The 18375-nt window shown below is 42.9% G+C and overlaps 1 protein-coding gene across 2 annotated transcripts in view; it reads left to right on the top strand.

Moving 5' to 3' along the window:
* PIEZO2 (piezo type mechanosensitive ion channel component 2) overlaps positions 1-18375 on the top strand; it is a 470115-nt gene that overhangs the window by 360394 nt on the left and 91346 nt on the right. Inside the window, exons 16-21 of one of the 2 annotated variants that reach the window (XM_047090353.1) lie at positions 263-411; positions 2656-2829; positions 6721-6762; positions 13154-13186; positions 13557-13750; positions 15775-15935. In XM_047090353.1, the coding sequence (XP_046946309.1) occupies positions 263-411; positions 2656-2829; positions 6721-6762; positions 13154-13186; positions 13557-13750; positions 15775-15935 (753 nt within the window). The remainder of the gene's footprint in view (positions 1-262; positions 412-2655; positions 2830-6720; positions 6763-13153; positions 13187-13556; positions 13751-15774; positions 15936-18375) is intronic. The other variant, XM_047090354.1, reaches the window with a different exon arrangement.

Raw genomic sequence — 18375 nt, 5'->3', positions numbered from 1 at the left:
ACTAAAGCTCAGTGTGGTCTGGCGACTCCCCCAAGGACCTAGGTAGCAAGTCTTGTAGTCCTGAGATTCCAATCCAGATCCAACCAACTCTATGAGGAACAGAGGTTCAAAAATAAAAAAAATGAATTAGATTTGATTTTTTAGTATTTGTAAATATCACCACCTGTCATACTGGAATAAATGAGATTTTTTTTTAATTTGCTTTTTTTTTTTAATAACGAATTCTTCTTTTCTTCTTTGTTTTTCAACATCTGATTCACAGGTGCACTACGAATGGTGGAGGCGAATCCTAAAATATTTTTGGATGTCTGTGGTTATTTACACTATGCTGGTGCTTATCTTTATATACACATATCAGTTTGAAAACTTCCCAGGCCTGTGGCAAAATATGACAGGATTGAAAAAAGAAAAGTAAGCAGTTTGGTGTAAAATGAGCTGTGGAAACCACAGACAGGATGAAGACTTGCATGCATGTGGTTCAAACATTTTTGTGGAAGGTTTTAATAAAACATGGTGTCGTCAGGGTCTGTAAGTTCCTGGAGAGCAAGTCATTTTATGGTCTCCCTGCCAAGCCCTGAGCCTGACACCCATAGTACATACTCAATGAATATTGACTGAAAAGTGAATTTTCAGCCCCATTTTAATGCCATAACTTTTTCTAATGGCCATTTCATCTGAAACACCTGCTTAGTACTTAACCAGGCATGCCTTCTGCTTTCCAAAGGGAAGTTCAGTTCTGCGGCTCAGTTGGTTCACAGGCTCATAATATAAAGCATCAGCCTCTTCTCATTTAAGTAGCAGGTGCTAAGATTCTAAGGAGCACTCGATGCCGTAGAAGAAAATTTCAGGGGCGCCTGGGTGGCTCAGTCAGTTAGGTGTCCAACTCTTGATTTCAGCTCAGGTCACGATCTCACGGTTTGTGGGTTCGAGTCCCTGGTCGGGCTCTGTGCTGATAGTATGGAGCCTACTTGGGATTCTCTCTCTCTCTCTCTCTCTCTCTCTCTCTCTCTCTCTCCCCCCCCCCGACCCCTCCCCTGCTCACACTCTCTAAAATTAAATGAATAGGCTTAAAATTAAATGAATAGACTTAAAAGAAATTTCTGTAAGTGCTAATGGAGTAATGATGATGAAATCTTTTTTTCATGTATGTGTGAAATATCTGTACATGTACCCTGTCTTTTTCTAATTTGCTGCTATAAACTTCTGAAATTAGTTACCAGAATTGGGCAGAGGGCTGAATGCATATACCGAGGTGGCTAAGCGAAAAGCTGAAAGGGAACGGATCGCCATGTAGCTAGGCTAACACATCTTGAACATTTATTCAGCAAATATTTATCAAATGCCTCCCATGTGCCAGACACTGACTCTGCCTCGGGACACACACAGGAAGCAAGACAGATGGAGTCTAAGCACTACAGAGTTTATATTCTAGTAGAGGAGACCAAAAAAAAAGCCCTACTTAATGTGCAAATAAATTAATTGCTAACTGTGGCAAGTGTGTGAAGGAAAACCAACGACAGATTGAGGTAGTAAACCGTGGGGGATATGAACTATAAATGGAGTGATCAGGGCAGGCTTCCCTGAGAAGGTGACATTTAAACTCCACGTAAAGGGCTTGTCTTAAGAAAACTGCGTGAGTTGGGAGCCGAGTTGCGGAAAAGCTTCCCAGGCAAAGACAGCAGCAAATGTGAAGATCCTGAGGCAAGACTGAATTCGGCACAAATGAAGAACCAGAGGAAGGCTCGCCTGCCAGGAGCAGGGGGGAGACTGGAAGCAGAGGTGCAGAATAGAGCCAGGCACCCAGGATGTGCATGGCCTGTAGGCAGTGGTGTTGGCATTTTATTCTTGGGGAAATTTTTAAGTCTTTAAGTAACCCTTGACTGGCTGAAAAGAACAATGCTGTCAGAAGGCAAGCGTAGAAACCATAAGGCGGGTGAGTCGGCAACAGCAGTGTTCTTGTGAGAAACGATGGTGGTTTCATCTAGAAGAGGTAGTTCAGAATTTGGCACAAGGTAGACAGTTATTACCAGGAAGACTCGAGTGGGGGGCCGGGGTGGAGAGCAGCGTGGCCAAGCAAAACTGGGAAATCAAGAATACCGTTTGGAAAACACTAAATATGAAATAACTGGGGGGAAAAAAAAAACCTGCTGGTAGACATGTGGGCACAAGAATCCACAGGAGAAGCCGGAACTCTGAATGTGCGTTTGAATCATTGGTGTTAAGATGGTGTGTAAATCCCCAGGACTTGTACATTACCTAAGGGAAACATCAGCGGGAGAAGAGACTCAGCACCGAGGCTTGGGGCTGTTTCACATCTGGAGGTCCAATAAAGGAGGAGACAGCGACAGAAGAGGAAAACCATGACAGTGTGGCGGCACCAAGGCCAGGACGGTTTCAAGAAGGATTGGAAGCTGAATTAAAGAGAAGCAGCCACTCTGGATTGGCGATACTGAGGTTGTTACCGCCCGATGTAAGAGCGGGTCCGTTGGATTGGTGGAAGCAGAAACCAAAGTGGAACGCATGGAAGAGAGAGGGGAATTCAAGGAATGGTATAACTGAGACAGTGAAGACTGATGTAATTTATGATGGGGGGGAAAAAAAGTGCCCTCATTGCCTAAGAAAAGTTCTTGCTTTTCGTGTCGTTTTGTTTTACAGGCTCGAGGATCTCGGCTTAAAACAGTTCACCGTAGCAGAACTATTCACTCGCATCTTCATCCCAACCTCCTTTCTGTTGGTGTGCATTTTACACCTCCACTACTTCCATGATCGGTTCCTGGAGCTCACGGACCTGAAGTCCATTCCCAGCAAGGAAGACAGCGCCATCTACAGGTGAGCGCGAGCAGGAAGCAGGAGCCACTTGCTCTGGTCAGGGCGGCTTTGATTCCCCACCTCAGCTTGGGGGGGGGGGGGCCTGCAAGAGGCCAAGAACTAATGTAGAGTTTCAGCCTTGAACTTCCCTTGAGTACCAACCTGGGGGGGGGGGCGCGGAATGTGTAGTATTTGATGACACTTTCTGTAACAATTGGTGGTGACTCATGACTGGTTAATGCGAAGTGATCTTCACCATCATGTGAGTGGGTTCAAAATAGCTGCGCAGATGCAAACACTTCAGAGGTGGCAGTGGATATTTCGTGTCTGGGCTGGTGATGTGTTTTGAGAACATTTACGAAATCTGGCTGATTCAGAGCGTGGGCTGACAACCAGTAAGGAAGTGAGAGCATACCAAAAGGTGAGGCGCAGGATTTTCCCTTCCGCTTTGGAAATAAAGAACCTCAGCTAAGAAGGATAGGATCTCCAATCTAGTGATGAGAATAACAAGAAAGGGAATAAAGTGAAGACAGTAATTGCTGTGATCATCTCTCTGTTGTCTTCTCATCGATAAATATCAAGTGTTTACAAGCAACAGATGAGATATCTCTCTCCCTGCCCATGTGTGTTGAAACCGTGATGGATTTATCACAAATCTCTCAGTCTGGTCCCTCACAGGGAAATTTCAAGCATTCTTCTAGTGAACGTTCACACTGATTTTCCTCTTTTGTTTCAGATTTAGCCTTACCATTCAGTTCCTGGAAAAACACTTGTTAAGCAACCAAGGGGGCAAAGGGCTGTATGAAAGGAGCATAGACGCCAGCTGACAATCCCATTTAGCCTTTTTGGCTTCCCTCTGAACTCTTCTTGAAGGGAAAAAATGAGTACGTCAAAAGAAGTTAGAGTAGTATTTCATCACGCACAGTTGATGAAATACCGAGCGTTCCATTTTCTGCTATAGTAAGGGCTGGAGTTGCAGATAACTCCAAAACTCTTTTATTTGGTGATGAAAACCATTTTATAATCTTTATCTATGTATTTAGCACATTTGTTTTCCGTATCGCGTTTTGCTGAATCTGAGTTCACATGTCGTTTTCATTCTGAGTGCGCTCCAGATGACCAACCAGTAGAATGCAGAGATAGCAAGCAGCTGTTATTTCCTACCCTGTCTTGCCACCATCATTAAGAACTCAGCTAAACCCTGTCTCCTCCAAATGCCCGCCAGGAAGAGGGTATGAATGGGGTCAGTGGCTGCCTTCAGTGATAGTCAAACATTAGGAAAAATAAGGTAGTTATTAGAAGTTTGGGAGCCCTCTAGGAGAGATTGTTTATAGGCAAATTTGTTAGCAGAAGAAGTCACTCTAAGGTTAAAAAGCTTGCAAACATAGTGCTGGTCTAGGAAAGTAAGATTTACCAACAATTAGAAAAAGTATTTTTTGATGACCTTTTTGACATTGCTTGGCACACCTGGGGCTAAAATTAGTATTTGGTATTTGACTCTGGCAAGGTAACCTGCTTTATTTAATTATAAACCCTAAACCCTCACCATCTGTTCGAAAAATCATAGTCAATAATTGAGAAAAGCCTTTTAGTCGGCATGTTTGTATGTTTGTAAAAGAAATGTAATTATTGGTGAAAGCTAATGATACCTTTCCATTTTTTTTTCTTCAAAATGCCTTTCTTCCCTCAAATCTTTATTTTCTGTTCAAAGTTTCTCCAGGATATAGGAGCTTTTTTTTATGTTTATTTTATTTTTGAGAGAGAGAGAGAGAGAGAGAGTCACAGCTGGGGGGGGATGGGCAGAGAGAGAGAGAGAGGGAAACACAGAATCTGAAGCAGGCTCCCGGCTCTGAGCTGTCAACACAGAGCCCGACGTGGGGCTTGAACTCATGAACCATGAGATCATGACCTGAGCCGAAGTCAGACGCTTAACCAACTGAGCCACCCAGGCGCCCCGCCATTGTTCTTATTGTTATCATAAGCCTTTGAGTCTAATGTCACACAATCAAACAGAGATATAGGTTACAATTTTCCAGGAAGATAAGAGATTTTCAGGGCCACAGTTTTGCAGAAGACAATGCAGCTCAGCAAAAATTGTACCAGCCAAAGAATCACCTAGGGTACATGAAAACTGAATTTGTTCCTCAGAGTTTCCTGGAAGCATATAGAGCATTATTTAATTATGTAGATTCTGGGGAAAGACTACAGTTTCACATGAAGATGTTTTCTCCCCGTTGCCACCGCTGCTCCATTCACTGCCCTCACCCTCCATGTCATGGCAAGAGGGGAAAGAAGGTCTAAATGGTCTGTAGCCATTTGAGGTCATTGCTTGTCATCTTCATGGCCATGGTTTAGCCCTAAGAATGCCCTGAACAGTTAATTTTCCAAGAAAACATAAACAGTGATGAGAGTATATAAGGCCAGCTATCTAAAGAGGTTAGGAACATGGGATTTCACTTTTAGTTCCTCAAAAAAAAAGAGTTGTCTAGGACCTTAAAGAGCTCAAAGTTTGGTTCAAACTCAAGTTCAGTGCTTTGGGATTTCCTGCAAGAGTTTAATATAAAGGTCCCCAAATTTTAACTTTGAAGCTAGGATACATATCCCATCTTTTTAGGCAACTTGTTTCCATTCTGGTATTTTCTTTACTAATAGTTTTCACCTCAGAGTATTTTTTGTCCCTGGAGCCCTAATAAATGACCATATTAGGATAAAACTGACGAAGAAAAAAATATTTACAGTGTTGAGATGGACAGTCACGCTTTGCCTTCTCTGCGCCCACCATGGCCCACGAATTGGGAATAATCAATCCATTATATTCCTTACATTGATTCTACTGCTGTTGTTTCTGTAAATATCCAACTGTTCTTTTCCTATTTGGTTCACTACTTGTGCGAACTGTGTTTTTGTGCATAAATAGGTCATACAGGCAAATGTCACATGTGACTGAAGCAGAATCTATTGTGGTTAGCCTTATGGAATTATCAAGTTAGTATTACGAAAAAGTTTTGTGATATCATAATAATAGAAAAAACTATTTTTATTTCTAAGCAGGTGTTCTCAGGAATATTATTCCACTTATCTATTGATAAAATATATAATATTAGAGCAGAATCACAACATAATTATTATAATATATATACTTAATACTAAGGTACTAGATATCCATTAGGTATTTAATATCCATCCCTGCAATTCCTCCATGCTCCATTTTAGAAAGTATTCTAGGGGCGCCTGGGTGGCTCAGTCGGTTAAGCGTCGACCTCAGCTCAGGTCATGATCTCGAGGTCCGTGAGTTAGAGCCCCGCATCAGGCTCTGTGCTGACAGCTCAGAGCCTGGAGCCTGTTTTAGATTCTGTGTCTCCCTCTCTCTCTGACCCTCCCGTGTTCATGCTCTGTCTCTCTCTGTCTCAAAAATAAATAAATGTTTTTTTAAAAAAAAGAAAGTATTCTAATGCATATGGAAACAAAATGGCTTTTTTCTACCTTCAGTCTTAGAAAACATAGAAAACAATATTACTTAGTCAGGATCACTTAGTTACTTAGTAGGATTTCATTTCTTTTTAATCCGGGGGAAGGAGCAAGAATTAATCTATTAGATTGTATTTTCTTTGATAAATTTGCTCTGAGAATTGAAAGGTTACAGATTTTTAGCGAAGTGTGTGAGATGGGGAGGAATGAGAAGAACGGACCGGACCTTGCCACCTTCCAGCATTTTTCCTGAATACATCTAATTTCACGTTGCTCCTGAATCTTTCTGCCCTGACTTGTCTTCGTGCATGAAAGTGTCCGTGATGACGTAAAGCTTGCAAGACGGTCTACTTCTTTCCTCTCTAACAGTCTGCTCTTTCTCTCTCCTACCTGTCTCCCCGTCGCCACCGCATGCTACCTCGTGCTCCATCTTTCACCTCGTAGCCATGCCAAAGTCAATGGGCGCGTATATCTAATAATAAATAGGTGGGTACTTCCATGTTTTCTCTCTTGTTGTTTTTGTTTTTTTTTAACGGTCGCTTAGTGTGTTAAACACTTTACTGTGTTGTAAACGGAAAATGATGTCGTCAGATAGTGCACAGTGGTCTTCAGGCATGCTCATAGATGTATTTTGCCAACACAACCATTTGGTGACTATTCCGAATGGTGCTACAAGTGGATTCGGAGGTTGCCAAGGGTCTTCAGCTGGTGCTCGGCCTTGGGTCTTGGTTCAAACGTACGCCCCATCGATTTCATTCTTTGGCAAATTAGTCCAAGGCTCGCGTGAGAGCTTATCTCGCTCCTCCCACGAACGTGCCCACCAATGCCAACTTCCCCCGCTAAAAGTAATCCGCCCTCCCTCTGAATATCCATAGCACTTTCTGGTTGCTGCCTCCTGATACTTGCCTTCCAGCCCCCCCACCTGCCTGCCTATCTTATCTCCCCTGCCAGAGGCATCAGCCCCTCGGGCCTAGAGTCCCTGTATAATTCACCACTGTGTCAGCGTATCATCTGCCTCAGGGCCTTGCCCGTTAGTTGACCTTCCATCTGTACATATGTCGTGAATGAAGTGAAAATAGTCACAACAACATATGGTTATAAGAAAATTAAGACCTCAATAGATCAGCATACTGAAGAAAGATAGTTCCCATCACTAGAGTTCACAACGGATGCAGAGCTGGGCACTGAGGCGTGGCCCTTACCTTATAGCCCTATAACTCAGCTGGGGAGATAAAACGTGCAAATGACCACACATAATAAACAATAAGCTTTGATAAGTGTTGTTTGCAGAATTATCCTCAACTTTCCTAAGAACACAGAGAAAAAGATCCTTAGGGAGTGAATTTACTACAGCTGTCCTTACTTTATTAAATAAGTGAATTAAAATATCCCCTCCTATAACTTTATGTCATTAGTAATAAACCCAGTCATTTAGGTCATAGAAACGTGTGTTTTGCAACAAACCCAATCAACAAAATAACTCTTTTTTGAAAGATCTGTTGGTTTTGTAGGTAAGATCTGTTGGTTTTCTACTTCACTCACTATTCTCTTAAATAAAATCCTAAAGCTGACAACCAAGTAGCAAGCCCTGGGAGGCAAAACTTCTAGGAGGAAGTGTGAAAAATTAGTGCATCGCTCTGCAAGTCACTGAAGAAGGAGGGGTGAGGAGTGACTGGTTCCTTTGGGGGGCGGTTTTGTCGACAGGCTGAGGGAGAAAAATCAACCTCAGGTTTTTAGCTAAAAACTCTAGCTGGAGATCTTGAGCAACTATTGAAATTTCATCTCTAAAACATAAGGAACTTTTCTCTCAACCTCTCTCTCTCTCTCTCTCTCTCTGTCTCTCTCTCTCTTTCTTCCCCCTCCCATCCCTCCCCCTCTATCCCTTCCCTTTCGGCCTCTCTCCTCTCCACTCCTGGCCCTGCCCTCCATCCCTCTCCCTTTCTCCTTCTTCCCCTGTCCCTCTATATCTTTTTCTCTGTCTTTCACTGTGTCTTCCCATAAAGTATTTACCATCTGCTATGTGAGGGGATGGCTTGGATACCTAAGGAGGCAGGAGTTGGTTTGATGGGTTCCAATAGCCCAGGCTAACAGAAGTTATGGTTCTGATTGTCTCAGACTTCTCTCTTGAGAGAAAGCCCATGCCTGTTAAGTCACAAGGCCAGGGGATACATTCAGGAATTCTCAGAATTCAAAGTCCTCTGAAAGAATTAAAAACTCAAAGAATTCCACTGTTAGCACTGTCTTCTTTCCAGTGCAATCTTTCATTTTTGTGTGAATGCTAACATATTAAGAAAGGCCAGATTTATGCCCCAAGGAAGACATTCCCCAATAAACTCTTCCCTCACTATGCTTCCGAAAGACTGTGTGTAAAGCCTAATTTTGAATAGGGCCTAGTCTTGTTGAAAGTAAGAAATAAGTCGATTCTTTTATTAAGTAAGTGAGCTTTCTTTCTCCCATAATTTCTTCCTTAATGCTCAGTGTTATTTCACAGGGAGAATAATGTGTTTGTAAACGTGAGTTCTGGGTGGAGGAAAAGACATACCTACATTCAACTTCTGGGTTGATCAACATTTAGACATGACCTAAAAAGGTGTAGGCAAGAGTGTTGGGGACAGTGGGTGACTGATAAAATTTTGATGATATGAATCATTGTGGGGAAGTTCCCACTGAATTCATAAATAGAATAAATTGGAATGTTTTAACAGGAGTAATGGTCATTTCTGTCACATATGCAGATATTAGAGTCATCATACCCAATCCTGTCTAGTAGATTTTTTTTAATGTTTATTTATTTTTGAGACAGAGAGAGACAGAGTGTGAGCGGGGGACGGGCAGAGAGAGAAGGAGACACAGAATCCTAAGTAGGCTCCAGGCTCTGAGCTGTCAGCACAGAGCCTGATGCGGGGCTTGAACTCAGTAACCTCGAGATCATGACCTGAGCCAAAGTCAGATGCTTAACCGACTGAGCCACCCAGGTGCTCCATGTCTAGTAGATTTTTTGAAGGAATTACTACCACACACATTCAATATGTGATATTAAACTTACAAATAAATTGCTCATCTGTGTCTATAGTCTTCTAAAAGTACACATTCTAGAAAACAAGCAGTATAGACATTCTTTAAATATTACTTATGAACACTAGAAATTTGCAAGATGTCTCTTTTTTCTAATAGTCTAATGAATGGGGTGAGTGCAGTTTACATTACCACATATTCCGAATTAGAATAGTTATAAATAAATGGAATTTAGACTAAAGAGATTTTACCGTGGTAGACTCCATTTTCTTTAATATGTGGCTTAATATATTGAGTCAGTTCCTGGTATAGAATTAAGCCTCTTCAGCTGTCCGTGTATCATAATTTGTTTCTTCTGTTTCAAATAAGAATGCCATCCAGTACATAGAATCCATTCACCAGACATTCAGTCAATCACATTTTGCAAGCGAGCCCAGTAGACTTGAGACTGGGTTTCTGCCCTTTAAAGGAAGAATCCCCAGAGCCATAATTAGAATAAAAGTATGTAGATACAATTGCAGAGATGCACATATTATGGACCGTATAAAGAGCTGTGGGTGCACGAAAGAAAGAGTGAGTAAAGACACAAAGAGAAGAACATCACCTGCTTTATTAGAATGCAGAAAGAGATATGGCCAGTCAATGAGAGGATTACAGCTCAGAGCCTGCCTGGATCATCATTAAAGCAAGTTACGGAAGCTATAGGTGTAGACAAAGACAATGCAAAGAAAAGAAAATGAACTCTTTGGTGGGGAGAGCCCAGGCATGCAAAAAAGGTGGGATTTGAGGAAGTGCGAGAGGGGGTTCTCTGAGAATCCAGTTCATCACCCTATTTATAAGTCTCCTTCAAGTGATGATTAGATAATTTGCCCATGAGGATCAATACAGAAATACCAGTATTGGAAGTTTCTTTGCCAGAAGTTTCAGGGAGCGTGGTTACTAATTTAATTTTTGGAAAACCAGGATCCCTTTTTAAAATTTACTGGGCGGGGGGGGGGGGGGTGGAAATATCTAGATTGAGGTACACAGCCTTTCCTGGAGAATCAGTCAAGCTGTTCAGGATGGCAGACCAGGGGCTAGTTCTGCCCATGAACTCCACATTGTGCAGATGGCCCTACCTCCACAGGAGCCCAGCCTCGGCAAATGTGGTGGGAGAGGATGGCAGACAGCAGAGGGTGCAGAAGATTGAGAGGGGTGGAGACAGACCCCCAAGGAAGGAACGTTTGCTCTTTTTCTTCCGAGTGGCCATTTTAATACACAAGTTATGTTCAAGAATGTGCTGATGACAGAGTTATAGTCCAAGTTGAGCACCTGCCCCAGTGTCTAGTGTCCCTTACAAAGGCATGTTTCTAATTCCTCTTCATGATAGAGATTATCAAAGCAGTGTATGAAAATCTATCGTTAGCAGGTGGCTCCTTACTTTAAAAATACTCCCTGTGTGCTAAACGCTGTTAAGAGCTTAACAGAAATCGCATGGCATCCTGTGAAGTAGGTGCTGTTACTCCATTTTATAGATCAGCAAACTGAGATTTAGGTGACAGGGTGGGGAGTTTTGCCAAGTCACCTGGCTAGTAAGTTCTCTAGTTGAGGCCTGAATCCAAGTCTTTCTGATTCTAAGGAACATGCTTTAACATTCTTCTGTATTGCCTTCAAAAAAACTGCTATGAAAAAATGGAAGAGAAAATGAAAGGCTTTACACAGCTGTCCTTTGGGCACTTGTTGGGCTGAGCACTGAGTGTTGAATGGAAACCAATTTGACAATAAATTATATTTAAAAAAATAAAATAAAAAATAATAATAAATGAAAAAATAAAAAATAAAAAAATGCAAAACAAGTCGTAAACTCCAATCAGGCGTTAAAAACATTTTTGTCCGTACACATTTTATGCACGTAGATTTTCTCATGCAATTTTTCAGTTAACAGACTCCTAGACTCTAGTCAACGACAGCCTGATAGAAGTCTACCCTTTTCCCTTTGCCATTTACCAGCTCCTGAGGTTAGTCTGCTCCTGCAGGCAGCCGGGTGCCCTGTTTCCTCATAAGGATTATGTCAGACAGAAATGTGCAGATATTTGGTTTAGACACTCATATCTGATTCTCTTCTCTCCCCAGCATTATCTAGTCCCAGATCTCTTGTAAACTGTTACGGGTTTCGAGAAGTCAATCTTTGGGACATACTCACACCAGGCTTACTCTAGTGTTTTTCTTTGATTCCTTCCTTAGCTAATCTCCCCTCAATCTGCCCCGCCTTTCGTACCACGACACTTTGGGGGCCTTGTTGCTCAGGACTTTTTGTTATGTAGGCAGAAGCAACAGCCTCAGGTCTGTAAGTTTCATTCCATAAACTAGCTCTAATTCTTGACAAGTTGTATTTCATGTCAGTATCAAGTCATGGCAGTGTTGACGTAGATGTTAGAAATGCACTCTGACACGGTCATACTTCCACCAAATGTCATCATGAGAAGTATCTTCTCACTTATAAGATGCATCACCTGGCAATGCTGATGAGAACACATAAATATCGACGGTTGTGTGACACCCGGTTGCTTTTACGTTGGATACCATTTCATACGCAGAGTCCTGACAAAGCAGGAATAGCACGTGTGCCCCGTGAGATCTGACATGCAGTGCTGGTGTACAAAATATGGTACTGGAGTTTCAAGAGTGGAAGACGTTCTCAGAGACAGGAGGGTGAATTGCCTAGCTTTGGAAAATAAGAAAGTAGTAAGTCAGTGTAAGCCCTTCCACCAATGTTGAACCATCCCCGGGATGTTGTATATTCATTCGATTAACAGTGTTTCTATAGTTTACCTGCTTGACACCCTGTTAAGAGGAATTACTTTGGAACGGTAACCGCTCTGAAAGTCTAAGAGCAATGCAGATTCATCACAAGTTACCCAACATCGCAGGTGTGTTTCACATATAAAACCAATGAGTTGCAAGTAAGCTTAGATTTTTTCTCTAGCCAAACTTTCTCACTTTATAGAACATAAAGTGAATTCCAGAAAGGTTAAATAATATACTCCGAGTCCACAGTTATACAAATAAAATAACATTATTAATTGTCTATCCCGTTACACCCAAGCTGAAAGGTATACATGAATTTTTACAAATGGGGAAGACTTTCGGTGTTTCCAGTAGACCTTTTCCTAATATCTAATTTATTGCCCACAAATATTCCTTCAAACTGGCTATGAGCCCAAAGATAACAATCTTTAAGGATTTAGGAGGAAGATCGTACTCATTATTGTCCAGTATGAAATAAGTTGTAATGCTCTGGCTGCTGTCCGGGCTCAGTGAAACTGCCTCCCGGTGCCTCACTTGGGCTGTCACACACCGTGTCTTTACGACTGCGTGTCCTGCAGCTGATACCCATGCCCACGGACTGGGATGTGATGCAGACTTCTTGCTCCTGAAAGCATTTCGCTTCCACTACATGTGCTTTAGATGATGGCAGAATGAGATGAGTCTATGCAAAGGTTGACTACGATTACGTATCATTTAAGAATGGTTTTTTAAAAGCCTATTAAAAGCGTGAAGTGACTGGATTCTTGCGGGATGGTTTGCTATGTTACCAAAAAAAAAGCATGACATGATTTGCCTCTGTAGTCTATACATTCTCCCCTTTATAACCTGCAGTCCTGTCCACTCTCAACTCAAGTCGCCAAGCCTAGGGTTCATAGCACAAGCACGCTATTGACGCCATCCTGGAATGCACTTGGCATTAGGACTTACTGCAACCGGCATACAGGAATGCGATAGTGGATGATATGTAGCATGATGTGTGATCTCTGACATTCCTTATAATTCTTCTGTTCTCATCTCCTTTTTTTTTCCTTTCTATTTCAATTACTTTGAGCAGCATCAAGAAAAAATTACCAATCCACCAAAATGAGTAAGTCCCCCGTGAAGCCATGAAATGCTTGCTCTACATGATGCCATTTCATGCTTCTACATCCTAAACTCTGACCATTTTCTCCTCCGGGAAAAATGTCAAGTTTAGGTGTCGATAGCTCTCATTACTGACTAATCACTAGAACCTGAATTGGAAAAACTAACAAGACCTAGCTGAGTTTACAGTTTGTTTTTAGAAAGAGCTTTAAAAAAAAAAAAAAAAAAAGCGACCAGACGCTAACCACCCCACATTGCAAGGCCTGTGTACGTGCACTGATTTTCATTTTTGTTTATCCTCCTTTTACTTGCCCCTCACTCAAATCTCTCCTGGCGTTCTTTCCTCTCCTGACTCGGCTGCTCTCTGCCAACAGACTGGCCCACCCTGAAGGAAGCCTTCCAGACCTTGCCATGATGAATCTGGCCGCCAGCCTGGAGAAGCCGGACTTGAAGAAGCTGGCTGAGTCTGGGGAGGACAAACCAGAGGAATGCCCTGAAAAGGCTGAGCTTGGGAAAGACAGCGAAGAAGAGGAGGAAGGGGAGGAAGAGGAGGAGGAAGAGACATCAGGTAACCCACCCACTATCAGTAGCTGCTCAGAAAATCCTGGCTGACTGACTCAGTGAATGAAACTGACATGTGCCCGATGGATATATATTTGAAACAGTCTGAAATACAAATTGGGGTGGCGTCTTTTCTGCAATTGTTACAACATTCCAGTTCTAGTTGCTCCCATCATTTCTGTGTGGTTCTGATTTAGAAGAAGAGAGCAGATGACTGGTTATCAACTACTGATCTGCCAGAGGTGATCCTGGCCAGAACCAGGGGGGTGTGGCTCTAACCTCTGTTCAGTAGAAAACCTGGGCAGGACATTTCCTACCGGCAGCAGAGGCAGGCAGCTGTGTAGAATTTCAGAAAGTTCTAGACAGGGCCTTTTCAAATGCATTCTCAAAAAAGCCAGGCTGGGACTTCTCCAGGGAACTGGTCATTGAGAACATATTTGTAATTCAGCCCTAATGTTTCAGGACCTGGGAACCAGTGGAGCACATAAGCAACAGGATGATTATCATTTGAAGCCAACTCCTAGAGGTGTTTTTCTTGTTGTTGTTATTTTAGGTTTTCTCCCTCCTTCTTCTTTAGGCTCTTTTTTCCTGTTTCTCTTCATAGACTTGAAATAATGTTTAATAGGGCATGACGGAGATCTGGACCGCCGTGGTGATCAGGAAGCCTTATCTGACAGCGAGCAGAGAACACGAGGCGCTTTACTCTGTTTAGCAGCTCCCAGACACTATGGGAGGAAAGATTGCATAGCCTTTGGGGTGGTGGCCTGGGGCATGACAGTGATGTGCTGCACTTGACTTTGCTGGTGTTCTGTGCTTTACGGGCTTAGAAAATGAAAAAGCACAAGGCAGAAGATCCCTCCCAAAGGCACACTCCCCCAAACCTGGTCCCTTTACTCCCTCATCTCAGAAGACCCCGAGAGATGCCCAGAACTGCCCTTTCCATATCTGAGCACTGGCTGTTCCTCAGGGTGAAGGAGCACCGAGCTCGGTGGGACCAAGGACCCAGGACTAAGATTTGCTGTCCTACTTCATGAAGGTTTTGAGCATTACTAATAGGACCTCACTAAAGATTGGATTTCATTTTTCTGGCATCCCCCCACACACCTGCCGTCCACACCTCTAAAGTATGCTCAGTTATGACTGAAATCTTTGTATCGACTCTTATCTGAGTCACTTTGTAAATAGCCATTTTTCACGACGACGACTGAAAGTTCACTTAAACTTTTCGGACCAAGTACAAGAACTGTTACAACCACCCCAGCCACGTGAAGAAGCTACTTAGACACGCTCAGGTCTTTATCTGCCTGGGCTCGTGAGCTTTTGTGACCACGTGTGGTGACGTGCTGATACCACAAAATGCTTCTGTCCTGACCTCCCTTTAGATGAACCAAGACAGCCCTTCTAGACAAAAGCATGACCCCAGTCTGCAAAATATTACTACTTGGCACAAGGTGGAAAGAGGGAAATGACTAATTTGCTTAAAAATTATGATTAGAATTCATCTGACCACATTTCATGAACTGGGACCGGGTCATTCAGACCCTTGGTGTTCATTCCCAATTTTGAGGAGGCTCGCTCCCCCAGGGCCACTGGTGAGCTTCAGCCTGGCCCTCTTTAAGCCCCGGGTTGGGGGGAGGTAGGGGTGGACGAGACTGGAACTTATGGAAGCCTGGTTTTGGCAAGGAAGATGTCATTTAGAGGGAGCTCGGTTACTGAATATTCCCAAGAAACTAGGGAATTATATCTCTCAGCCTTAGAAGTAAATAAGGTCAAAATTCCTCTTCACACTAACTTAACAGGTGGATAAAAATCCTTGTCCCTCCGAATCTCAGCGTATGGTGTCTACATCATCATGATGTGGGATTCTTAGACCGCCCTTCCTCCAGATTTTGATATTCTTAGAATTCATCCACTACTGTTATTTTGCAGTTTCTCGTTCCAGTCTGCATAAGATATGCTTTAAATAATAATGCAAACAAAAAAGCCACCCACATTTTTTTATGCTCTTGGGTGAATTTAACTATTTTGCAGATTTAAGAAACAAATGGCATCTGGTGATTGACCGCCTCACTGTGCTCTTCTTAAAATTCCTGGAGTATTTTCACAAACTGCAGGTGTTCATGTGGTGGATTTTGGAGTTGCACATCATCAAAATTGTTTCATCGTACATCATCTGGGTCTCTGTGAAAGAGGCAAGTGAATGTTTGTTGTATCTTCAGGCCAAGCAGAACCCCAGGGGGTCAACATTTCCCGTTTCCAGCTGTCCACGATTTTGTTTTAAGCGTAATTCCCACTACCTTAGAACACCAAGGCTCTAAGAGGGCGCATACCCTTTGACATATGGAAAAATCAAAGGGCAGTTGCCCTGAGAGGTGGGAAAGATAGCAGGGCAGAAAGAGGCTCCTGGCTGAGTTCCTGATTGGCTTGTTCATGTCAGAAAGGTTACTTATTTTCATGTAGTCTTTGGTGGAAGTGTGTGAGAGCAGGCTACTGTTCTGCAGAACCTGTGGAAATCTAGCTCCATAAACTGTGTGTGAGGAAAGCAAGAAGATTCCAGTTTACCAAGGAGCAAATTCAGCTTCCCAACTTTTTTTTTTTAATTTTGTTCATGTTTATTCCTTGAGAGAGAAAGAGAGCATGAGCAGGGGAGGGGCAGGGAGAGGGAGACACAGAATCCGAAGCAGGCCCCAGGCTCTGAGCCGTCAGCACAGAGCCCGACACAGGGCTCACACTCATGAACCGTGAGATCATGACCTGAGCCGAAGTCAGACGCTTAACCGACTGAGCCGCCCAGGAACCCCTCAGCTTCCCAAATTTAATAAAAAGTGTGGTAGAGTTCACCTTGTTGATTATTGGGAGTTTTGTGACAAGACACAGTGTTTCAACATTGGACTGCAGTTCTGTTTCCTCATTTGGAAAGGGGAGAGGCATCATTCTGCCAACAAATCTATGATGCATACTGTGGAGAGATTAGCTGTCTTTCAGTTTGTTCAGCAGATAATTTCTGCATGTTTCTGATCTGCCTGACCTAGTTTTGAGTGACAATTCGAAAGAGTCTTTGCCCTATGAAAATTAAGTCAGGGAACTACTGCCTCTAATTTTTTTAAAAGTTAAATAATAACATCATACTACCTGAAATATTCACGAGAAGGTCACTAGGGATGCACCTTATTTGAGCTCCCCAGTCTAACCTAGACCTTTCTCCATTTTATACAAACCATCTGGAATGGATCTGTGATCACTGCCAGATGGGAACAAAAACATAAACTGCTCTCCCTGTGAGAGATGTATAGAAGAGAGTGACATATACTCCACTGTTAACTAACAGTCTCCACATTAATTAGAACTAAAATCTAGCCTAATATGTGTGTTCACTGAGGAAAAAGAGTTTCAGCATTTTAACTGCAGAAGTAAATCCACCAAGTCAGACAGAATTTGAGGGTCAGAGTATTAAAACAGCAATGAAGGGACGCCTGGGTGGTTCGAGAGCATCTGACTCTTGATTGTAGCTCAGGTCATCATCTCACAGTTTGGGAGTTTGAGCCCCGCATTGGGCTCTGTGCTGACAGCACAGAGCCTGCTTGGGATCCTGTCTCCCTCTCTCTCTCCCCCTGCCCCCCTCGCCGTCTAGTTCTCTCTCCAAATAAGTAAAAATAAACTTAAAAAAATAGAGAGCAATGAAGAAGGGCAAGAGAAGGCATTTGCCTAAAATCCACAAAGGCTGTTTCTGAATTAACCAAATCTGATGCACAGATATCTTCTGATGGCATGAGAAGTTGTTGCACAGAAGACAATATTATGATGGGCCTGGGCGTTAAATGAAAGAAATTAGGGCACAGAAAATCCCCTGTCTGAAATCCATCCTACAGAGTTCAGACAGAGAAATAAAAGAGTTAAATGATACCACGTTCTTACAAATCCCAAATGTGTTTGTTAAAACCATCTTAATGAATCCCAAGAGTGCCCTGTTAATAGACTGTCAAGTAGATAAAGCAACATGATCTGTTCACCCTGTTACACCATTAGGAAAATGGCCTTTGATAGCACATGACCATTTCCTTCTCTAGGATCCATACATTGTGCACACTTCCAGGATTGTCCTTCCTAATTCCACCTCTTTCACCTGTAAGTTTAAAACACATCGGGGCACCTGGGTGGTTCAGTCAGTTAAGTGTCCGACTTCGGCTCGGGTCATGATCCTGCAGTCCATGAGTTGGAGACTGACGTCGGGCTCTGTGCTGTCAGCTCAGAGCCTGGAGCCTGCTTCGGATTCTGTGCCTCCCTCTCTCTCTGCCCCTCCCCCACTCACACTCTGTGTCTCTCTCTCTCTATCTCCAAGGTAAATAAACATTTTAAAAAATAAAATAAAAAATAAAACACATCAGAGGCTCCTGGATCAGAGAAATTCTGCCCCCACTCCTACTAGCATCTGCCAGAGACCCCTTGTTGTGAGATGGCTAGCCCCCAAGTTTATCAGCCCAGCTTCACCTGCTGTCATCCCACCCGCATGAGGGGTTTCCGGCCCCAAAGGGTGAGTTCCTGCATGAGCCTTGGATGTCACGAGGTCTACCCTGTCTGCACGCTGACTTTGGTCTCTTGGCTCCCTTCATTGCTGATGAGTACTGAGGTCAC

Source organism: Lynx rufus, unplaced genomic scaffold, assembly GCF_022079265.1.
Source record: "Lynx rufus isolate CCGP_SWC_20201006 ecotype Redwood Valley unplaced genomic scaffold, mLynRuf1.p SCAF_29, whole genome shotgun sequence".
Lineage (NCBI taxonomy): Eukaryota > Metazoa > Chordata > Mammalia > Carnivora > Felidae > Lynx > Lynx rufus.
This window is presented reverse-complemented; position numbering and strand designations above follow the sequence as displayed.